Source organism: Sapajus apella, unplaced genomic scaffold, assembly GCF_009761245.1.
Source record: "Sapajus apella isolate SASKATOON/1434 unplaced genomic scaffold, GSC_monkey_1.0 scaffold119, whole genome shotgun sequence".
In the NCBI taxonomy this organism is placed as follows: domain Eukaryota; kingdom Metazoa; phylum Chordata; class Mammalia; order Primates; family Cebidae; genus Sapajus; species Sapajus apella.
In genome coordinates this window covers 3,801,294-3,819,897 of record NW_022437059.1, presented here as the reverse complement: position 1 = coordinate 3,819,897, position 18,604 = coordinate 3,801,294, and the positions used below count along the sequence as shown (strand labels likewise).

At 46.1% G+C, this 18,604-nt stretch overlaps 1 protein-coding gene across 1 annotated transcript in view; it reads right to left on the bottom strand.

The window, feature by feature from the left end:
- Positions 1-17,597, bottom strand: part of ATP1A4 (ATPase Na+/K+ transporting subunit alpha 4) — a 38,587-nt gene extending 20,990 nt beyond the window's left edge. The window contains exons 1-10 of the mRNA XM_032260849.1: positions 17,002-17,597; positions 15,645-15,704; positions 13,299-13,502; positions 12,575-12,688; positions 9,339-9,473; positions 8,950-9,067; positions 3,856-4,124; positions 1,570-1,768; positions 1,224-1,333; positions 889-1,023 (exon numbers count right to left, since the gene is read on the bottom strand). Of these exons, the coding sequence (XP_032116740.1) occupies positions 889-1,023; positions 1,224-1,333; positions 1,570-1,768; positions 3,856-4,124; positions 8,950-9,067; positions 9,339-9,473; positions 12,575-12,688; positions 13,299-13,502; positions 15,645-15,704; positions 17,002-17,151 (1,494 nt within the window). The 5' untranslated portion in view covers positions 17,152-17,597. The remainder of the gene's footprint in view (positions 1-888; positions 1,024-1,223; positions 1,334-1,569; positions 1,769-3,855; positions 4,125-8,949; positions 9,068-9,338; positions 9,474-12,574; positions 12,689-13,298; positions 13,503-15,644; positions 15,705-17,001) is intronic.
- Between the last annotated feature and the right edge of the window lie 1,007 nt (positions 17,598-18,604).

Below are 18,604 nucleotides of genomic sequence, written 5' to 3'. Positions count from 1 at the left end.
AGGAAGGAAGGAAGGAAGGAAGGAAAAAAGAAAAGAAAAAAAAGAAAAAAAAGAAACCAACTGACTTGGGAGTCTCATTTTCTCTGAGACATTTTACCCACACCTAAATGTCTGGCCTTTTCAGTCATGCATGGAGTTGAAGAATCTAGTCCCCCAAGCAAACCATGGTTGCCCCATGGAACTCAGCTTGCACCTGACAAAGCTCCAGCTCCGATAATACCACTGTTCCCGCATCCTACCGTGATTCTCTCTTCAGTCTGCCCGGATTCTACTTGGGAGGAAAGACTGTCTTTCCTGTCCCTCTGGTCCCTCACTCAGCGTTTCCCCTGCTCTTGTCCACTCCTCCCTGGACATTGGACCAAAATGTTCCTGGGAAATGAAAAACTTCATGAACACGTGGAGACCCCTGATCGCCTACCTGATGGCAGCCTCTAGGACTGCAAGTCGAATGTGGGGTGAAAGGAAATACTTGATGGCTAGTGAAATAACGTGTCTTGCAAATGCAACCTAACTCTGCAGTGGCAAATCCCCTAGTAGACACAGAGGGGCCTCCTAACAGCTGCGTGTGACGCTCACATGACTTTCACCAACCCGCCTCTGCTGTCTACAGACATTTCAGAGAGCATTTGACGGCTCACTTTTCCCCCAAGTGGCACAGCTCAGAGCTCTGCACAGGACTGACTGATGCCTCTTCCTTTATCACCTGTTTTACCTCTCTTTACCTGTTTGTCACATTCTTTTGTGTGTGGCTTCTGTTAATGGGAATGCGGGCTCTATTGAACTTCTCTCCTGCTCAGAGATGAAGTTGAAGGCGGAGGCAAAGCTCCCCTTGCCCCAGTGATGAGCCCATCCCCCACCACCATTATCCTACCTTTGTGGGTTCTGTACCTGATACTTGTTGGTAGAATTAAAGGGAATCTCTGCCACCTTGGGGTTTTTCTTTCTCATCTCTGCCACAGAGCTGTAAGACTGCTCGATGAACTTGAGGAGGGCTGACTCGGAAGCATCACCTGTTGTGGCCCTCTGCCAGGATGGGGTTTGTATAATAAGCCCCAGGGGCATGATTCCTGGGCATGAGGCATAGCTGTGGCAACATGGAGAGGGGCCAAGTGGGGAGGGTGGGTACTTGGAGGGAAATTACTGAGCTCCAGGAAAGGATTTTTTGGGAGATGGCAGGTTATACCCTGGACACTGAGGTACCCTCTTCCCCTTGGGCCTGACACCTTAGCAATGGGCAGAGTCTCCTGATTAGGTTTAAAGTCAGCCCGGTTGCAGAGGCCAGCGATTTGGGCCAGGATAAACCAGGTATCAGAGTTATTGGCAAATGTTTTCCCTAGGGAGAAAGGAAAAAAGAATTGTGAGCAGGGAATGAGAATTTAAAGCAAGCGATGATTCCCATCCTCTTTGGCACCCGGATACTTCATGGGAGCTGCATTTCTTTTCCTCCACACTTTTCTCTTCTCCAGTCGCCTTCAGGCTCCCCCACTCTCTCTCTGGACGTCATTCTCTCTCAGCTCACTCATCACACCCCTCAATCCCTCCTTGTGTTGCCCCAATACCACTAGTCACCAGTCTGTTCTTCGCTGGTGTCCACCTCATACACAGTTTCATCAAACCACATGTGGGCGACGATCATGCGGTTCTGGGTGAGGGTGCCCGTCTTGTCCGAGCAGATGATGGACGTGGAGCCCAGCGTCTCCACCGCCTCCAGGTTCTTCACCAGGCAGTTCTTCTTCGCCATGCGCTTGGCGGTCAGGGTCAGGCACACCTAAAGCCAAGAAGAGAGAAGAGAATACACGCAGGAGATGGAATACTCACACTACTTTGCGTTGTGGATATTTGATCATTTTTAATGCATTTTAATCTTCTGTACTTATTTCCCTTTTGTTCCCACCTATTCTTTAAACATTTCATTTCTGGCTGTGGTAAAGGAAATTAGGAAAGTGATTGTGGTTTGTGCTTTATGGTAAGAGTTTCAAAAAGGAGTGTATTTTTAAAAAATTTCTTCCTCTGTTTTTGTTTTTGAGACTGGAGTGCAGTGGTACAATCTCGGCTCACTGCAACCTCGATCTCCCAGGTTAAAGCGATTCTCCCGCCTCAGCCTCCCAATCTGGGATCATAGGCGTGCACCACCATGACCCGCTAATTTTTGTATTTTTAGTAGAGACAGGATTTCATCATGTTGGCCAGGTTGGTCTTGAACTCCTCAGCTCAAGCGATCTGCAAGCCTTGGCCTCCCAAAGTGCTGGGATTACAGTCATGAGCCACCATGCCTGGCCAAAAAAGAGTGTATTTCTTTACCAGGGTATAATAGAGAAGGATCCTCTTTATTCCCCCCTGGAATATTCCTCTCCCTCAGGATCCTTGCATATTTTCTATTCAGCAATCTCTTTTTCATTCAAGTTCAGGCCACACCTCCCACCCTCTTTTTTTTTTTTTTTTTTTGAAATGGAATCTTGCTCTGTCACCCAGACTGGAGTACAGTGGCACGATCTCAGCTCACTGCAACCTCCCACCTCCTGGGTTCAAGGAATTCCCTGCCTTAGCTTCCTCAGTAGCTGGGATTATAGGCGCCCGCCACCACACCTGGCTAATTTTTGTATTTTTAGTAGAGATGGGGTTTCGCCATCTTGGCCAGGCTGGTCTTGAACTGCTGACCTCGAGTTCCACCTGCCTCAGACTTCCAAAATGCTGGGATTACAGGTGTGAATCACCATGCCCGGCCAGCCACACCTCTTTAAGTCCAATCTTTCCAGGGACCACATAGACAGCTAATCTTTTATGGTGGCATAAGATGCTAGATGTGGAGGGAATGTTGGACCAATAGTTTAAACAAAGAATGTGGAGGAGATACCAATAATATCACAGCATGGGGAAGGACTTGAAAAATCATTTAAACCGAAAGACTTTTGTTGATCGTAAGGGCAATGTAGTTAACTGTGAGGCAGGATTTTTTAAAAAGCTAATGAATTCTTAGGCTGTGGTTATGTAAGTATGGACTTACTTACATAATCATAGGTTTAGGGGTTATAATTTATTTACATAATATCGCTAGTCCCAACATTTTTGTGCTAGTCCAAACACACCCCAACTATTATTCTCAGTTCTCTTTTAAGAATACTGACAAACTAGAGTATACCCCAAACAGCTGATCATCAAGACAGGTGCTTTATAGGTCACGTCATAGGAAGAATGGCTAAGGGAGGAGGGATTATTTCACCTCCCATCCCGAGAGTTTGGGGGAACGTAATGGCTACCATCAAAAATCTAAAGGGTTATCTGTAGAAGAGAGGGAATTGACTTATTTTGTGTTTCTTCAGCTGGGACAAACTTAGGACAAACAGGGATTTATATTTCTGCTCAACACAATGAAATTTAAATAGAGCAAGCGAACAATGAAATGAATTGAGACAGAAAGGGGTGGGCTTCCCAATTACCAGAAATAATAATCATCTCCTATGAGTTTTAGAGAGGATATTCAGCATTGGTTGAACGGTTGAATTGAATTTATATGGTCTTTGAAGTCCTTTCCTGTAAGATTCTATAATTCTAAATTAATCTTCCTCTATAAACTGATGAATAAATTGAGGTCTGGAGATGTTTAGTGATTTAGTCAATGCTAGAACTCAGTGACTGATAATCCAATGCATTTTCCATTGAAACGTGCTTCCTCTCTCATTGAGGGAGGGCAGAAGGAGTCAGTGTAATATGAAGAGCTAAATCATTCCTGATATTTGTATCTGAATTGGGAAGACTCTGCACTTGAGAGGTTCAACAATGAAAGAGCTGTTAGTGATTCCTTTTCCCTGAGGTGGTTTGTCTGCCCTGAGGCCACCTTCCACCCTGTCTACTCACAGTGACCGTGGCCAGCAGCCCCTCAGGCACATTGGCCACAATGATGCCAATGAGAAAAATGATAGCCTCCAGCCAGCCATAGCCCAAGAGAAGTGAGAGCACAAAAAAAGTGACACCAAGGAAGACGGCCACCACAGTGATCAGACGGATGAAGTGTTCGATCTCAGCGGCGATGGGCGTCTGGCCAACCTCCAGGCCTGATGTCAGGGAGGCGATTCTGCCCATCACTGTGGAGTCTCCGGTAGCAATCACAATACCTCGGGCGGTTCCTGTGGATGAAGCAGGAGAGGCCAATGTGATGTTAAGGTATGGTAAGAAGTATGGACATTGGTCTCTGCCCCCACTTCCTGACATAGAACTTTTAAAACCCTTGAAGATAGGGGTGCTAGGGGAATCTTTGGTCCTGATATTTGGTCTTTGACCCAGTTCTGGACACAGAACTCCCGAGACCTTTGTAATGTCTTGAGTGACAGGAGCATCTGACACAGAACTTTTAAATGCCTTGGAATTTCCTGGGTGATAGGAGGATCTTTGTTCTAATGAGGTGACCCTTGGTAGGTTTTTGAATAGTCACAGGATGGGGCTGGTGGCCAGGGCAGATAATCATGTGATTAGAGTTGGAACTTGCAGGTTCTGGACTGACCCTTTGGAGGGAAGAAGGGATGAAGGTTGAGTTGGTCACCAATGGCCAATAATGTAATTGATTACACCTATGTAATGAAACCTCCATTAAAAACTCCAAAGGACTGGGTTTGGAAAGTGTCTACGTGTGTGACCACGTGGAGGTTACTGGGGGGCAGCCAGGCAGGAGAGGGCACGGACGCTCCTCCATGCTCCTTCCCACGTGCCTTGTCCTACGCGTCTCTTCCATGTGACCATTCATCTGTATCCTTGCAATATCCTTTATAATAAATGGGTAAACCTAAGTAAGATGTTTCCCTGCGTTCTGTGAGCTGTCCTAGAAAATTAATCAAACCTGGGGAGGGAGTCTTGGGAACCCCAATTTACAGTCGGGCCACAACCTAGGACTTGCGATTGGTGTCTAGAGTTGGGGACTGTCTCTGGGGCTGAGCTCTAACCTGTGGGGTCTGATGCTATCCCCAGGTGGATTGTGTCAGAACTGAACTGAATTTATAGGACACCCAGTCATTGTTCTTAGGAGAACTGGTTTTTGGTGGGGAGAACTGTCTACATGTGTTGGACGCAGAAGTGTTCTGTGTTCAGTGTGAGTGCAGGGAGAAAAAGACTGAATTGGGGAAGCTGTTGGGTTTGGTTCCTACAAAGAGGAAGCTGTCAATGGTCAAAAACAAAGCGGAGACTCAAGGCCCTCTGAGAGGTCATTGTGTTCTCTCTCCTCATACTGAGTTTATACAATAAAGGTCTTCCAGTCTGAAAAATCTTGGAAGAGGTCTCACAGTTCTCCAGAAATACCCAATGTTATTGCCTAAATGCCTTCACTATCGAGAAGGCCCTTACCACACTTAATCTGAGTATCTTCTGTTGCCTATATAGTTCTTACCTTGCCCTCAGCAGCTGAGGAGTTTCTAGATCTCAGGAATAGTGGTTACCCTTCTGGTAGAGTCCTATGTTCCAACATCCCCTTATCCCACAACCCAGTGGTTCTCAACTGGAGGCAGTCCCACCCACCAACCCTCCACCCCCAGGGGACATTTGGCAATGCTTGGAGGCATTTTGGTTGTCACAACTGGGGTGGTAGAAGGCTGCTACTGGCATGCAGTGGGTAGAGGCTGGGGATGCAGCTACGTAACCTGCAATGCACAGGACAGCCCTCCCCTCCCACACAACAAAGGACTATCCAGCCCCAAGTGTGGGTGGTTGAGAAATGCTGCTCTAACCTCAGCCCCCTCCCTGCCTTGCTGGCTGGAGCCAGTCTGACCTCTGCTGGGTAGCACGGGCCATAACAGTTGGGCTTCTGCGCTTATGAGGTCCTCCTTTCGTCTCCACCAGCACCGCCCCAGTCAGAGGGCAGCTTGGACATCATGTTTGGCTTTACACAGACACGATGCAGGCCACTCATCTACACGGCTCGAAATGAGGGGCTTGACAAGATTCCTTCCTTAAAGTAATTCTTCCTGTGTTACCGTAAAGACTGAAATTTCTACCATGGAAGTCAGTCAGAGTCAGAATCGCTCAGAAAGGCAACATGTCATCAAAACAGCATTTATTTTAGAAGCAGAAAGACGCAGGGCTGGAAGTTTAGCTTTCCAGATTACTAGCTCTTTCCCTTGGGGCAAGTTACTTAAACGCTGAGAGTCAGGCTTCCTCATCTTTAAAACGGAATAAAAGTGCTTACTAAAGTGTGAGGATTGAATGTTTTTAAGAGTCTAGAAGGGGGTTAGGCACATCATAGGCCCTCGAAATTAGTTTCTTTCTTTTCATCATTTAGATGAATTGAGGGTGTCCAGAAGGACTAACATAAAATCGTACTTGTGACTTAGCCGGGGCAGCTGTAACCTGGGAGCACCCATGAACACTGCAGCACATGGTGGTCTCCGTTTCTAAGGCTGCCTTTAGCCCTATGAGTCTGAGAGCAGGGTCCTACTCTTGGAGCAGACAGGTCAGCCTTCAGTGTTTAGGTGGAGGAGGAATCCCGAAGAGACTACCAGGCTGAGGCATTCAACAGATGGGTTTCCAACTGGTTGCCAAAGGCATATACTGGGTCTTGTGGAACGAAGACACTGAAACACTTGAGAGCTGCTGAGGAGTTTTATATTTTTGGTGGGGTGGAGGAGGCAGGGTGGAGTATGGTCTACCGTGTCTAGAGACGGGGTTAGGTTGATGTTGACTCTGGGGAAGGCTGAGAAGGCTGAGCATCTGGCACATCAGGCCAGACTGACTCCTTCCCACACCTTCCATATATTGCCAGAGAAATAGCGTGGGCTCCCTTGAAGATGTGAACCCAAAGAGAGATGTGTGTACCACAGCCATGTCAAGGTCTGCGGTGATGAGAGATGGGAGGCAAGGGCGAAGGTCTGCAAATTGATCTAAGGCAAAGGTTAAAAGTCTAGGGCAAAGGTTAAAGGGCAAATTGGTCTATGGTAAATGCTATTGGTCTGCAAATTGCTGAGAAATTCCTCAGCTGAAAGTCCTTCCACAACGGCTCATTCAGCCCAGCTTCTTCAACCTGGCTCCACCTTCTCGGCCACATCTTGAGTTTTCTTAGTCTCCTACGAAACCATTTTCTATCTAAACAGACCCTTGTTTCCCAATCGAAATGCCACCACCCGCTTTCCTCTATACCCTTTATTTGAACACATGCTTAGCTGGTGAAAACCCTACTTTGTAAGAGGAAATCTGGGCAAATTTCTTCCTAAAATCTAATAGTAGCTATCTAGTGTTTTGGGGGAAAGCTTGCTAACTTGCATCTTTCTGTCTAATCAATTTTAAAACATTTTTATATATATGTATTTTATTTTCTAGTTGGATTCTTTCTCCTAGTCTATTCAGTCTTCACATCGCTCTTTTCCTTTAAGGTATTTTCAAATTAAATAATTTTATTACCAGGTAGGTCATTAGCAATCTTTCAGTACAGAGCAGGGCATGTGGAAAGAGCACGGGCTGCAGAGACAGACCTACATTAGAATCCCCGACCCGCCTCCTTTCTGTTGAGTTGTACTCTTGAATATGGTGCTTAATTTCTTTGAAGCTTAGTCTGCCCTATGTAAAATAGGGATAATATCTGGTACTGTGAGCGTTGTGCGAATTAGAGATAATATTTATAACATTTAACATATACTATGCATTCAGTTAAAAAACATAACTATTTCTAGGCTGGGCGCAGTGGCTCATGGCTGTGCCATGCACTTTGGGAAGCTGAGGCAGGTGGATCAGTTGAGGTCAGGAACTGGAGACCAGCCTGGCCAACATGATGAAACCCCCTCTCTACAAAAAATACTAAAATTAGCCGGGCATGGTGGTGCGTGCCTGTAATCCCAGCTACTCAGGAGGCTGAGGCAGGAGAATTGCTTGAACCTGGGAGGCAGACGTTGCAGTGAGCTGAGATGGCACCACTGCACTCCAGCCTGGGCAACAGAGAGAGACTCTGTCTTAAGAAAACACAAAACAAACAAAAGAACAATTTTTAGATACCCAAACATGTGTCCTTAAGCATGAATAATGGTTTTCTTTTCTTTTCTTTTTTTTTGAGATGGAATCTCGCTCTGTCACCCAGGCTGGAGGGCAGTGGTGAAATCTCGGCTCACTGCAACCTCCAACTCCTGGGTTCAAGCGATTCTCCTTCCTCAGCCTCCCAAGTAGTTGGGATTACAGGTGCTTGCCACCACACCTGGCTAATTTTTGTATTTTAGTAGAGGTGGGGTTTCACCATGTTAGTCAGTCTGGTCTCGAATTCCTGACCTCAAATGATCCACCTGCCTCGGTCTCCCAAAGTGCTGAGATTACAGGTGTGAGCCACCATGCCCGACTGAATAATGGTTTTCAAGTGTGCTCCATAGAGTCTTCAGGTCTCCTTAAGGGAAAGGGCAAAGGAGAGATTGATATCATGATGTTCAGTCCTTTTTATTACCACTGTGCCCAGAACTGCCTCCCAGTTCAAGGATTCCTAGATTCTAGGAGCAATGCCAAAGTTTGAGTAGCAAAGGCTAAGTGGCACCTCTGGTAATTCAAGTTTCCAATGCAATTATCTTCTTTTGGATAGGGGAACAGTTAGAAGTTAGGGCTTACCTTAGGAGAAAAATGACCTAGCAGGGCTGAACCATTTTCCTCCCTCTGTGCCATTTTCAGCTTATACAGCATAGTCCATTCACAAGCTAAAATAATGGCTGATACTTACAAGTCACTTACAATGTATTAGGCCGTGTGCTGGGCATTTTACATATATTACCTCGATGCACACAAAAATCTATGGAGCAACGACTTTTATGGTCATCATTGTGCAAATGTGGAAATGGTGACTTTGACCTTTCACCAGAGGTCATACAGCTCACGAGTGACAGAGAAACTTGGACATTTACTGGCTCTTCCCTACCCCACTACCTTTAGAAGACAGTTATTCAAATCTTTATGTTTTGGCGTCTGCTTTTGAATCTATGCAACTTATGGTTCAATATTCACCTTCTACACAGTTGGTGGAAAAGAAGCAGATGTTTCGGGTCTCCAGGGGGTTCTCATGGGTGAAGTCAGTGGAGCGGGACTGGGGTTCTGACTCCCCAGTCAAGGACGAGTTGTCTACCTGGGATGGGAAACAGGATGGGTTGTAAGGTGAGCATAAGAAAAAAGGCCGATTTATTTACAAAGATAGCATGTCTTCATCTGGTCACCAACATCATCATGGACAGAAGAGAAATTTACACACCTGTGGCCTCTAACATCAAATCTGCACTTACTTGTAACTTCTCAAGAGTCTGAGTAATAAGCTTATACTTTCTCTAACTCAGCCCAGGTGTCTACCCTGCCCTGAGATCACGCTTAGTTCCCTCACAGAGCTTTCTGCATCCCCTCACCTTACATCCGCGTGCAGAGATAAGCCGGAGGTCAGCGGGGATTCGGTCTCCACCCTTGATTTCCACGAGGTCTCCCAACACCACATCTTGTACATTAATTTGCATCTTCTCTCCTTCTCGAATTACCAGAGCTTGCTATGGGAGGATAGCGCATGATCGTTTCCAAAACTGTTGGCTTCCCCCATCCCCCTCTCAGCCTAAAACCTCCCGTTACTGGTCTCCGTCCTTCTTGCTCCCCTTTCTTACCATCACCAAACCACCTCATTCTTGAAGGTGTCTTTGGTAGATGGCAAACTCCTATGATGCTGTTTGCAGGGCCCTTTGCAATGTGACTTTGACGCTCTTCCCTTTAAGAGGTGGAGTCTATCTCTCTACCCCTAAACCTGGGGTTGGCCATGTGACTTGCTTTGGCCCATAGAAGAAAAGTAATGGAAGGGGAGGTCTAAAAAGTGTTTTAAGGCCAGGTGCAGCGGCTCACACCTGTAATCCCGGCACACTGGGAGGCCGAGGTGGGAGGATTGCTTGAACCCGGGAGTTTAAGACCAGACTGGGCAACATAGTGAGACTCTGTCTCTACAAAAAATGAAAAAAATTAGCCAGGTCTGGTGGCGTGCTCCTGTAGTCCTAGCTACTTGGGAGGCTGAGGTTGGAGGATCACTTGAGCCTGGGAGGTTAAGGCTGCAGTGAGTTGTGATCACATCACTACACTTCAGTCTGGGTGACAGAGTGAGACCCTGTCTCAAAAAAAAAAAAAAGTGCTTTTATGTTGGGGCTTGCATTGCTGTTCTGAGAACCCTCTGCCACCATATGAATAAATCTAAGCTAACCTCTCTGTAAAAAGAGAGATCATGAAGAAAAAGGCCCCAGCTGTCCCAGTCATCTCAGCTGAGGGCCAGACATGCGAATGAGGTCATCTAAGACCATCAGCCCCAGCTGAGATCAGCTCAGACCAGAAAAACAGCACAGCCACAGAATGATGAGAAACAGGAGTTTGCTATTTTAAGCCGCTAGGTTTTGGGGTGGTTTTTTAGGTAGCGAAAGCTAACTGACCATCCCCAAACTCCTAGCCTTCAAAACTGCCCAAACACTTTGTCCCAAAACTCTTACCACGGAAGGAATTAAGTGATACCAAAGAGAGAAGGAAATCCTGGGCTATCCTAGTGGACCATGATCCTGTTACGGGGAAAATGTGGAGTCTATTCCTTTGTAAGTGTCCAGCCCCGTGCCTAGGAACCCTTGTTTACTGTCGTATTCTTTCCAGGTACCTTTAAAAAACATTTAACTTGGGTTGGGTGTGGTGGCTCAAGCCTGTAATCCCAGCACTTTGGGAGGCCGAGGCAGGCGGATCACGAGGTCAAGAGATCGAGACCATCCTGACCAACTTGGTGAAACCCCGTCTCTACTAAAAATACAAAAAAATTAGCTGGGCGTGGTGGCGTGTGCCTGTAGTCCCAGCTACTCAGGAGGCTGAGACAGGAAAATTGCTTGAACCCGGGAGGCGGAGGTTGCAGTGAGCCGAGGTCACGCCACTGCACTCCAGCCTGGTGCCTGGTGACGGAGTGAGACTCTGTCTCAAACAAACAAACAAACAAACAAAAAATTTAACTTGAAAATAATTTTAAACTTTCAGAAAAGTTGCAAGAATAAAAATAGTGCCAAGAACACCTATATAACCTTTATCTAGATTCAACCTATTAACATTTTGTCCTAGTTACTTTGTCATTTGTTCTCTCTCTCTGTGTACACTCTTTTTCTGAACTTTCCTGATAATAAGTTACCTACATCATGATCTTTTATCCTAAAATCTTCATTGTGCATTTCCCAAGAATGAAGATATTATCTTAACCACAATGTAGTTATCAATTTCAGTAAGTTTCACATTGACACTTTAATCTACTGTATTAATCTGTCAGTATTCCAGTTTTGCCAATTGACACAATACATCCTTTAAAGTATTATTTTCAGTGGAGCTGGAGGACATTGTCTTAAGCAAACAGGAGCAGAAAATCAAATACCTTATGTTCTCACTTATAAATGGAAGCTAAACTCTGAGTACATATGGACGTAACGAAGGGAACCACAGACACTGGGGCCTATTGGAGGGTAGAGGGTGGGAGGAGGTGAGGATGGAAATGCTCCCTATCAGGTACTATGCTTATTACCTGGTGATGAAATACTCTGTACACCAAATCCCTGCGGCACACAGTTTACTTATATGACAAACCTGCACGTGTATCCCAGAACCTAAAATAAAAGCTCAAAATAAAAAGTAAAAATAAAGCATTACTCCTTTCTCCTCTGGCACAGAATCAGATCTAGGGTTAGATATTGCATTTCGTTGTCATGTTCCTGTCTTTTTTTTTTTTTTTGAGACAGAGTCTCTCTCTCTCTCTGTCACCAGGTTGGAGTGCAGTAGCACGTGATCTCCGCCTCCCGTGCTCAAGCGATCCTCCCACCTCAGCCTCCTGAGTAGCTGGCACTACAGGCACGCTCAGCTAATTTTTAAATTTTTTGTAGAGATATGGTCTCACTATACTACCTAGGCTTGTCTTGAACTCCTGGACTCAAGCAATCCTCTTGCCTCAGCCTCCCAAATGGCTGGAATTACAGGTGGGAGCCACCACCCTCAGAATAATTATCATGTCTCTTTAGCCTCTTTTTTTTTTTTTGGTCATAGTTCACTGCAGACTTAAATTCCTAGGTTCAAGTAATCCTCCTGCCTCAGCCTCCCGTGTAGCTTGGACTACAGGCGTATACCAGCTATTTTATTTTATTTTTGTAGAGATAGCATCTCAAACTCCTGGGTGATCTTGTTGCCTCAGCCTCCAGAATGCTGGGATTAGAGGCCACCATACCTGGTCTGTTTAAACTGGAACATCCCCACAGCTGTTCTTTGTCTTTGATGTCATTGACATTTGATGAATCCAGCCCCCCCAGCCCCACCAACTCTTGTCTCTTTAAAAAAATAGTTCTTATTTGGGGTTTGTATGGTGTTTCGTCTTTAGTTTCAGATTTTGCCTTCTAGATCAGACCATTTGATAGGTGACATTATGTCTTTCTCAGGGTTCCACAGCTTTTCTAGGTACTTTTAGGACTGATAGAGTACCCTGACCCCCTCATCACCAACCTCACTTGGCTTACTCATCGTGGGATATAATTTTCCATGGGACTTCATCATTGTGTATTTAGCCACATCCTGCTCCTCCTCCCACTAGCTCCTTTCACTCCGATCCTACCTGAGGCACCATGTTCTTAAAAGACTCCATGATCTTGGAGCTCTTGGCCTCCTGATAATAGGAGAAGCAGCCGGTGATGACAACCACCACAGTGAGTACGATGCTCAGGTAGAGCTGGGGGTGGGGAAAGAAAGCATTTATCAGTGGCGCCTTGTCTTCCTCTTCATCCTCAGAAAATGGGTTTGTAAGGGTCACAGCAGTTTCTGCAGGTGTAAGAGACCGTAGGACTGCGTTGAGAGCAGAGGGGTAGAGGAGACCCTGAGGTGGGGCCAGTGCACGTGGCTTCCTGGTGAAGGAACCCTGAGCCGTGGTGAGCCATTAGCAAAATTCCTGGTCGGAGAAGGCCGGTATCTTTCTCTCTATGAAGGCTGACCAGTGGACGAGGGGATGGAGGGGCGTATGGTGAGGGAGGCTGGGAGGAAGGAGATGAGGTTGAAACTGTGGAGAAGAGAAAGGGACTGCAAAGTGCTTTGAGGATCAATTGGGAAAGTCGTCAAAAAACAGCAACTTTTTCAAGGACATTGTGTATCTCGGGGAGCTGGACCAGAGGCTTTCTAGATAAAAGGCGAAAGGAACCAAGACGGACTCCGGGCTCTCTTAGAAAGTGCTGGGAGTGTTAGGGATTTGGACCAGGGGACTTCAGGAGTGCTAGACTGCTGAGCAAGAGAGTGTCTGGGGCTGAGCAGAAACTGGGCTGGCTATAGTCGCAGCTGATCAGACTCACGTTGTCTTTGGCAGGCTCCTCATTGAAGTATATCTGGATGCCGTAGGCCACAAAGCAGAGAATGGCCCCAGTCCACAGTAGGAGGGAAAAGCCACCGAACAGTTGCTTACAGAATTTGACCCATTCTGGAGTGGTAGGGGGTGGGGTAAGGGTATTGGGTCCATCTCGAATCAGGATTTCCTTTGCCCTTTGGTGGCTATGGCCCTGTGTAGAGAAGAAATAGGGTTGGATAGAGAGCTGTGAAAAGAGGAACAGGTATAGCAAAGGGGAACCTAACATTTGGAGCCCCAGGATGGGCCTAGAGTCCAACAAAGCTTTCAGAAGGTCACTCTGAAAGTTCTTTCTGGATAAGGTGAGATTTTAAAATCTGCGTTAGAGGAGGGATGTCACTTCGCATGCTTACATAGGAAGGGTTTTGTTTGTGGATCGATTCACAAACCTTTTTGAACTTGAGAACCTATCTTGGGTCCTGCTATGTGGTAGGTGCTGAGGATACCAACGTAAGAATGGTCCCTACTTTTAAGGTGCTCCGGTGGAGAGATAAATACATACAGATAATTATAATGTGCAGGGCCAGTGTGAGGAAGCAATATAATGCTTAATGTTGATAACATGTTAACACCCACACTTTGACTCTCCAACTTGGAATAAGATCTAGTGTTTGGTAGCACAATAGGGCAACTATAGTTAATGATTTATTGTAGATCTCAAAATAATTAGAGGAGTGGATTTGGAATATTCTCATGCAAAGAAATGATAAACATTTGAGGTTATGGGTATCCTAAATACCCTGATTTGATCATTACACATAGTATACTTATATCAGAATATTACATGTGTACTATAAATATGTACATTTACATATCCATATATATATTATATATTTTGAGACAGAGTCTGACTCTGTCACCCAGGCTAGAGTGCAGTGGCATGATCTCAGCTCACTGCAACCTCCATCTCCCGGGTTCAAGTGATTCTCCTGCCTCAGTCTCCCAAGTAGCTGAGATTACAGGTGTGTGCCACCACACCTGGCTAATTTTTGTATTTTTAGTAGAGACAGGGTTTCACCATGTTGGCCAGGCTGGTTTTGAACTCCTGACCTCAAGTGATCTGCCGGCTTTGGATTACAGGTGTGAGCCATGGCACCTGATCTATACATTTAAAAAATATATAAATAGAAAAAAATAGAAATAAATATAAATAGAAAAGAATACCAATATAAATAGAAAAGAATACCAACAAAAGGCATGAATGCATAGATTCTCATTCCACTCTCGTTCACAAGCTTTTGCGCTTTTTCCTGTTAGTGAAAATGACAGTAGAACCTGCCAATCCCCATCAGCCACTGCCCAACCTCTGTCTGAAACACCCAAGGGGCCCTAAGACCCTTTCGGGGGGTCCACAAGGTCAATTTTTATAGTAATACTAATCGTTGTTTGCCTTTTTAAACTCATTTTCTTAAGAGTATATAGTGGAATTTTCTGAAGGCCAGCTGACATGATATCACAACAGATTTAATACAGAAAAGAGAATCCACCTTATTTTCTATTAAAAAGTGAGACATTGAAGAGATTTGCAAAAATGTAAGATGATGCTTTTTTTTTGTTTTGAAAAATATAGTTATTTGTCAAAACATATATATGAATATATAACAACTTTATTTTTGTTATTTTTAAATGAATTGAGAAACACATTTTTAACCTCTCAATTTTAGTTTCTAACATGGTAAATATAGACAGATGTAAGCCACATAAGCACAAGCTCTTTGCTGTCCTAGATAAATTATAAGAGTGCAAAGGGCCGGGCGCGGTGGCTCAAGCCTGTAATCCCAGCACTTTGGGAGGCCGAGGCGGGTGGATCACGAGGTCAAGAGATCGAGACCATCCTGGTCAACATGGTGAAACCCCATCTCTACTAAAAATATAAAACATTAGCTGGGCATGGTGGCATGTGCCTGTAATCCCAGCTACTCAGGAGGTTGAGGCAGGAGAATTGCCTGAACCCAGGAGGCGGAGGTTGCGGTGAGCCGAGATCGTGCCATTGCACTCCAGCCTGGGTAACAAGAGTGAAACTCCGTCTCAAAAAAAAAAAAAAAAAAAAGTGCAAAGGACCAGCACCACCCTAAAGCATTCTTATTCTTTTATTTAGTCCTAAACTCTCCCTGGGTGTAGTTGCCATTTTCAGCTTTTTCCAGGTAGTGTCCATGGAACGTGGCCAGGCAGAGGGTGAGGGGTGGGAGCATTGGACTTGAAGTTAGGGGGCTGGATTTCTAGTTCAGCTTTTGTCCTGGCAGCCTGACAGTGGGAGTCGGAGACCCTCTGCCTTCTCAGGGAGCTTCCTACTCACCGTTGTCAGGTTCACGGAGTACTTGGTGCTCAGTTCTTCCAAGGTTAATTTGTGATCGTCCTGAGGGGACAGTAGAGGCAATGAGGGACAGGAGGTGGCCCGGGTCATTTCCAGGGAGAGGGGGAGAAACAGACTGGAGATTGTTAGTCCAAACTGCAACTGTATCATTTGGTAAGCTCCCCACTACTTTTTCTTTTGAGATGGAGTCATTCTGTCACCCAGGCTGGAGTGAAGTAGAGCGATCTTGACTCACTGCAGTCTCTGCCTGCTGGGTTCAGGTGTTTCTCTTGCGTCAGCCTCCTGAACTGCTGGGATTACAGAGGCCCCCCACCACGTCCGGCTAATTTCTGTATTTTTGGTAGAGATGGGTTTTCATCATGTTGGCCAGGCTGCTTTCGAACTCTTGACCTCAGGTGATCTGCCTGCCTCAGCCTCGCAAAGTGCTGGGATGACAGGCGTGAGCCACCATGCCTGTCCTAGTTCTCCACTATTTTGCAGACCTTGGTCAAAGTGAAACATTTCACAGGGCTTCAGGCTGTGAGAAACAGCCTGCCTAACCCCCTGACCACATGGTGGACAAAAGTCCAATTAAAGACAAAGGCCTGGCCGGGCGCGGTGGCTCACGCTTGTAATCCCAGCACTTTGGGAGGCCGAGGCAGGTGGATCACGAGGTCAAGAGATCGAGACCATCCTGGTCAACATGGTGAAACCCCGTCTCTACTAAAAAAAATACAAAAATTAGCTGGGCATGGTGGTGCACGCCTGTAGTCCCAGCTACTCGGGAGGCTGAGGCAGGAGAATTGCTTGAACCCAGGAGGCAGAGGTTGCGGTGAGCCGAGATCGCGCCATAGCACTCCAGCCTGGGTAACAAGAGCGAAACTCCGTCTCAAAAAAAAAAAAAAAAAAAAAAAAGACAAAGGCCCCACTAAAGAAACATCCCTATCGCATCCTGCTAGGCAAATGTCCAAGGAATACTATTATATTCTGTGGAAACAAGGGCCAAAAATCCGCCTCATCATGAGAACATCTCATTGATATCCTGCCCGGAGTGAGTCGTACTGCCCAGGCCCCTCCTGCCCATACCTATGAGTACCCCAGCCTGTAAGCAGCAGTGGGCTCTGTCATTAAGCTGCTTCCCCGCTTCCGAGGGTGTCTGCAATATACCTGTGTTTGCTGTGGAGCTGCCCTGTCTCTCTCTGTGTGTCTTTTTTTTAAACCCTTGCCTCCCCTCCGAAACCTAACAGAGAAGAGAAGTGGCTCTGGCCTGTGTGATGCATTCTCAAGGTAAGATGTTAAAAGGTAGGTGCAGGAGTGTTTCCAAAGGGCGACAGTCAGTGCCGGCTTTGGGTGTTCTCACCATAACCACTTCCTTCTTCAGTTCCTCTGTATCTCTCTTCTTTTTTTTCCTCTTCATTTTTTTCTTGCTAGGTTTAGGCCCCTTTATAGGTATTTGTCTTGGATTCTGTCCCTGGGGAGCCGCTGCCCCTTTCTTCCACCCCAGCTCCATAGCTATCCCCAGAAATAGCTGTCCAAGCTCAACTGAGGGAAGAAAGCTGAGAGAGTGAGGGAAGGGGAAGGGAAGAGGGGGCTATGAGAGGAGAGCGATGGGGAGAGAATGAGGGAGCAGAAAGCAAGAGGCAGGGAAGGGGGCGTCGTCCGGTGGTCAAGGTGAGGGAGGGAAGAGGAGTGAGGGAGGAGGGATCCAGTGGTCAGCTGGGAGGAGGAAGAGTCAGGAGTGAGGGAGGAGGGATGGGAGGAGCCTGGGGCGGAAGGGTGAAGAGGTAGAGGTGAGAAAATGTGGTGAGGGCATTAGGAAACAGGAGGGGAAGGGTAACCAGGTGCCTCAGTGATGGAGATACCACAGGGCCCACAGCAGGTGGGAAATGACACGAGAGTGAGGAGGTGGAGTGAGCGTCAGGGACCTGGGAACTCCCCCAGCCCCAGGCTCTGTGGCTGTCTGGGCAATGATCCAGGTCTGGCATCACAAAGGCCTCATGAAGGTTCTAACCAAGAATCTGGAAGTCTCAGTCTTTGAGTCTGAGGATGATTGGGGTAGGCCCTGCTGCAGAGAGAATTTCTCTGAGGACAGAACTAGAACAAAGTTCTTGTGTGGACATGCAGACTTTGGAGGCTTAGAGGTATAGCTGGCTCAAAAATAAAGCAGGTACTCCGCGTGTGAGTGTGCTTTTGAGCGAGGCACACTCTTCCGCCAACATTGGGTTTGAGCTTTTAATTTTAGGAGATCAGCCGGCAGAATAAATCAGATCTTGGGCTCTGGAGCCAGTCCTGGGTTTCAATCCTGGCTCTTCCACTTGTCAACTGTGTGGCTTTGAGCAAGTTACCTAACCTCTTTGTACTTCTCTTTTCTTATTTGTAAAAGAGGATGCCGTCTACCTTAAATGAGGTGCTCTATAAAAAGCACAATGTCTGACATACATAGTATGTGCTCAATAGGTAGCTTGAATTCAGTCGCGGAAGTTTTATTTGTGGCTTAATATGCAGCTCTTCTCAGTGAGGGTAAAAATATGCTTTTCCATGTGATAGCATGGATTTTCTCATTTTAAAATGTTGTACTTATCTCTTTCATTGACCTTCTCTGGAGTCTCAGTAAGTGCTTTGACTGTATTAACTCTGTATATATGTTTTATATGTCCATAGGATTCCACCTCCTTCCAAGAATGATCCGAAGCATCTATACATTTCTATCAACCATTCTATATATTTTCAATTATGCATGTCACATACATTTTCCCTTTCTGTTGTTTATTTACTTTTTGAGACAGGGTCTCGCTTTGCTACCCAGGCTGGAGTGTTGTGGTGTGATTATGGCTCACTGCAGCCTCAACCTCCCACGTCCGAGTGATCCTCCCATCTCATCCTCCCAAGTAGCTGGGACCACAGGTGTGTGCCACCACGCCCAGCTTTTTTTTTTTTTTTTTTTTTTTTATAAAGACAGGGTC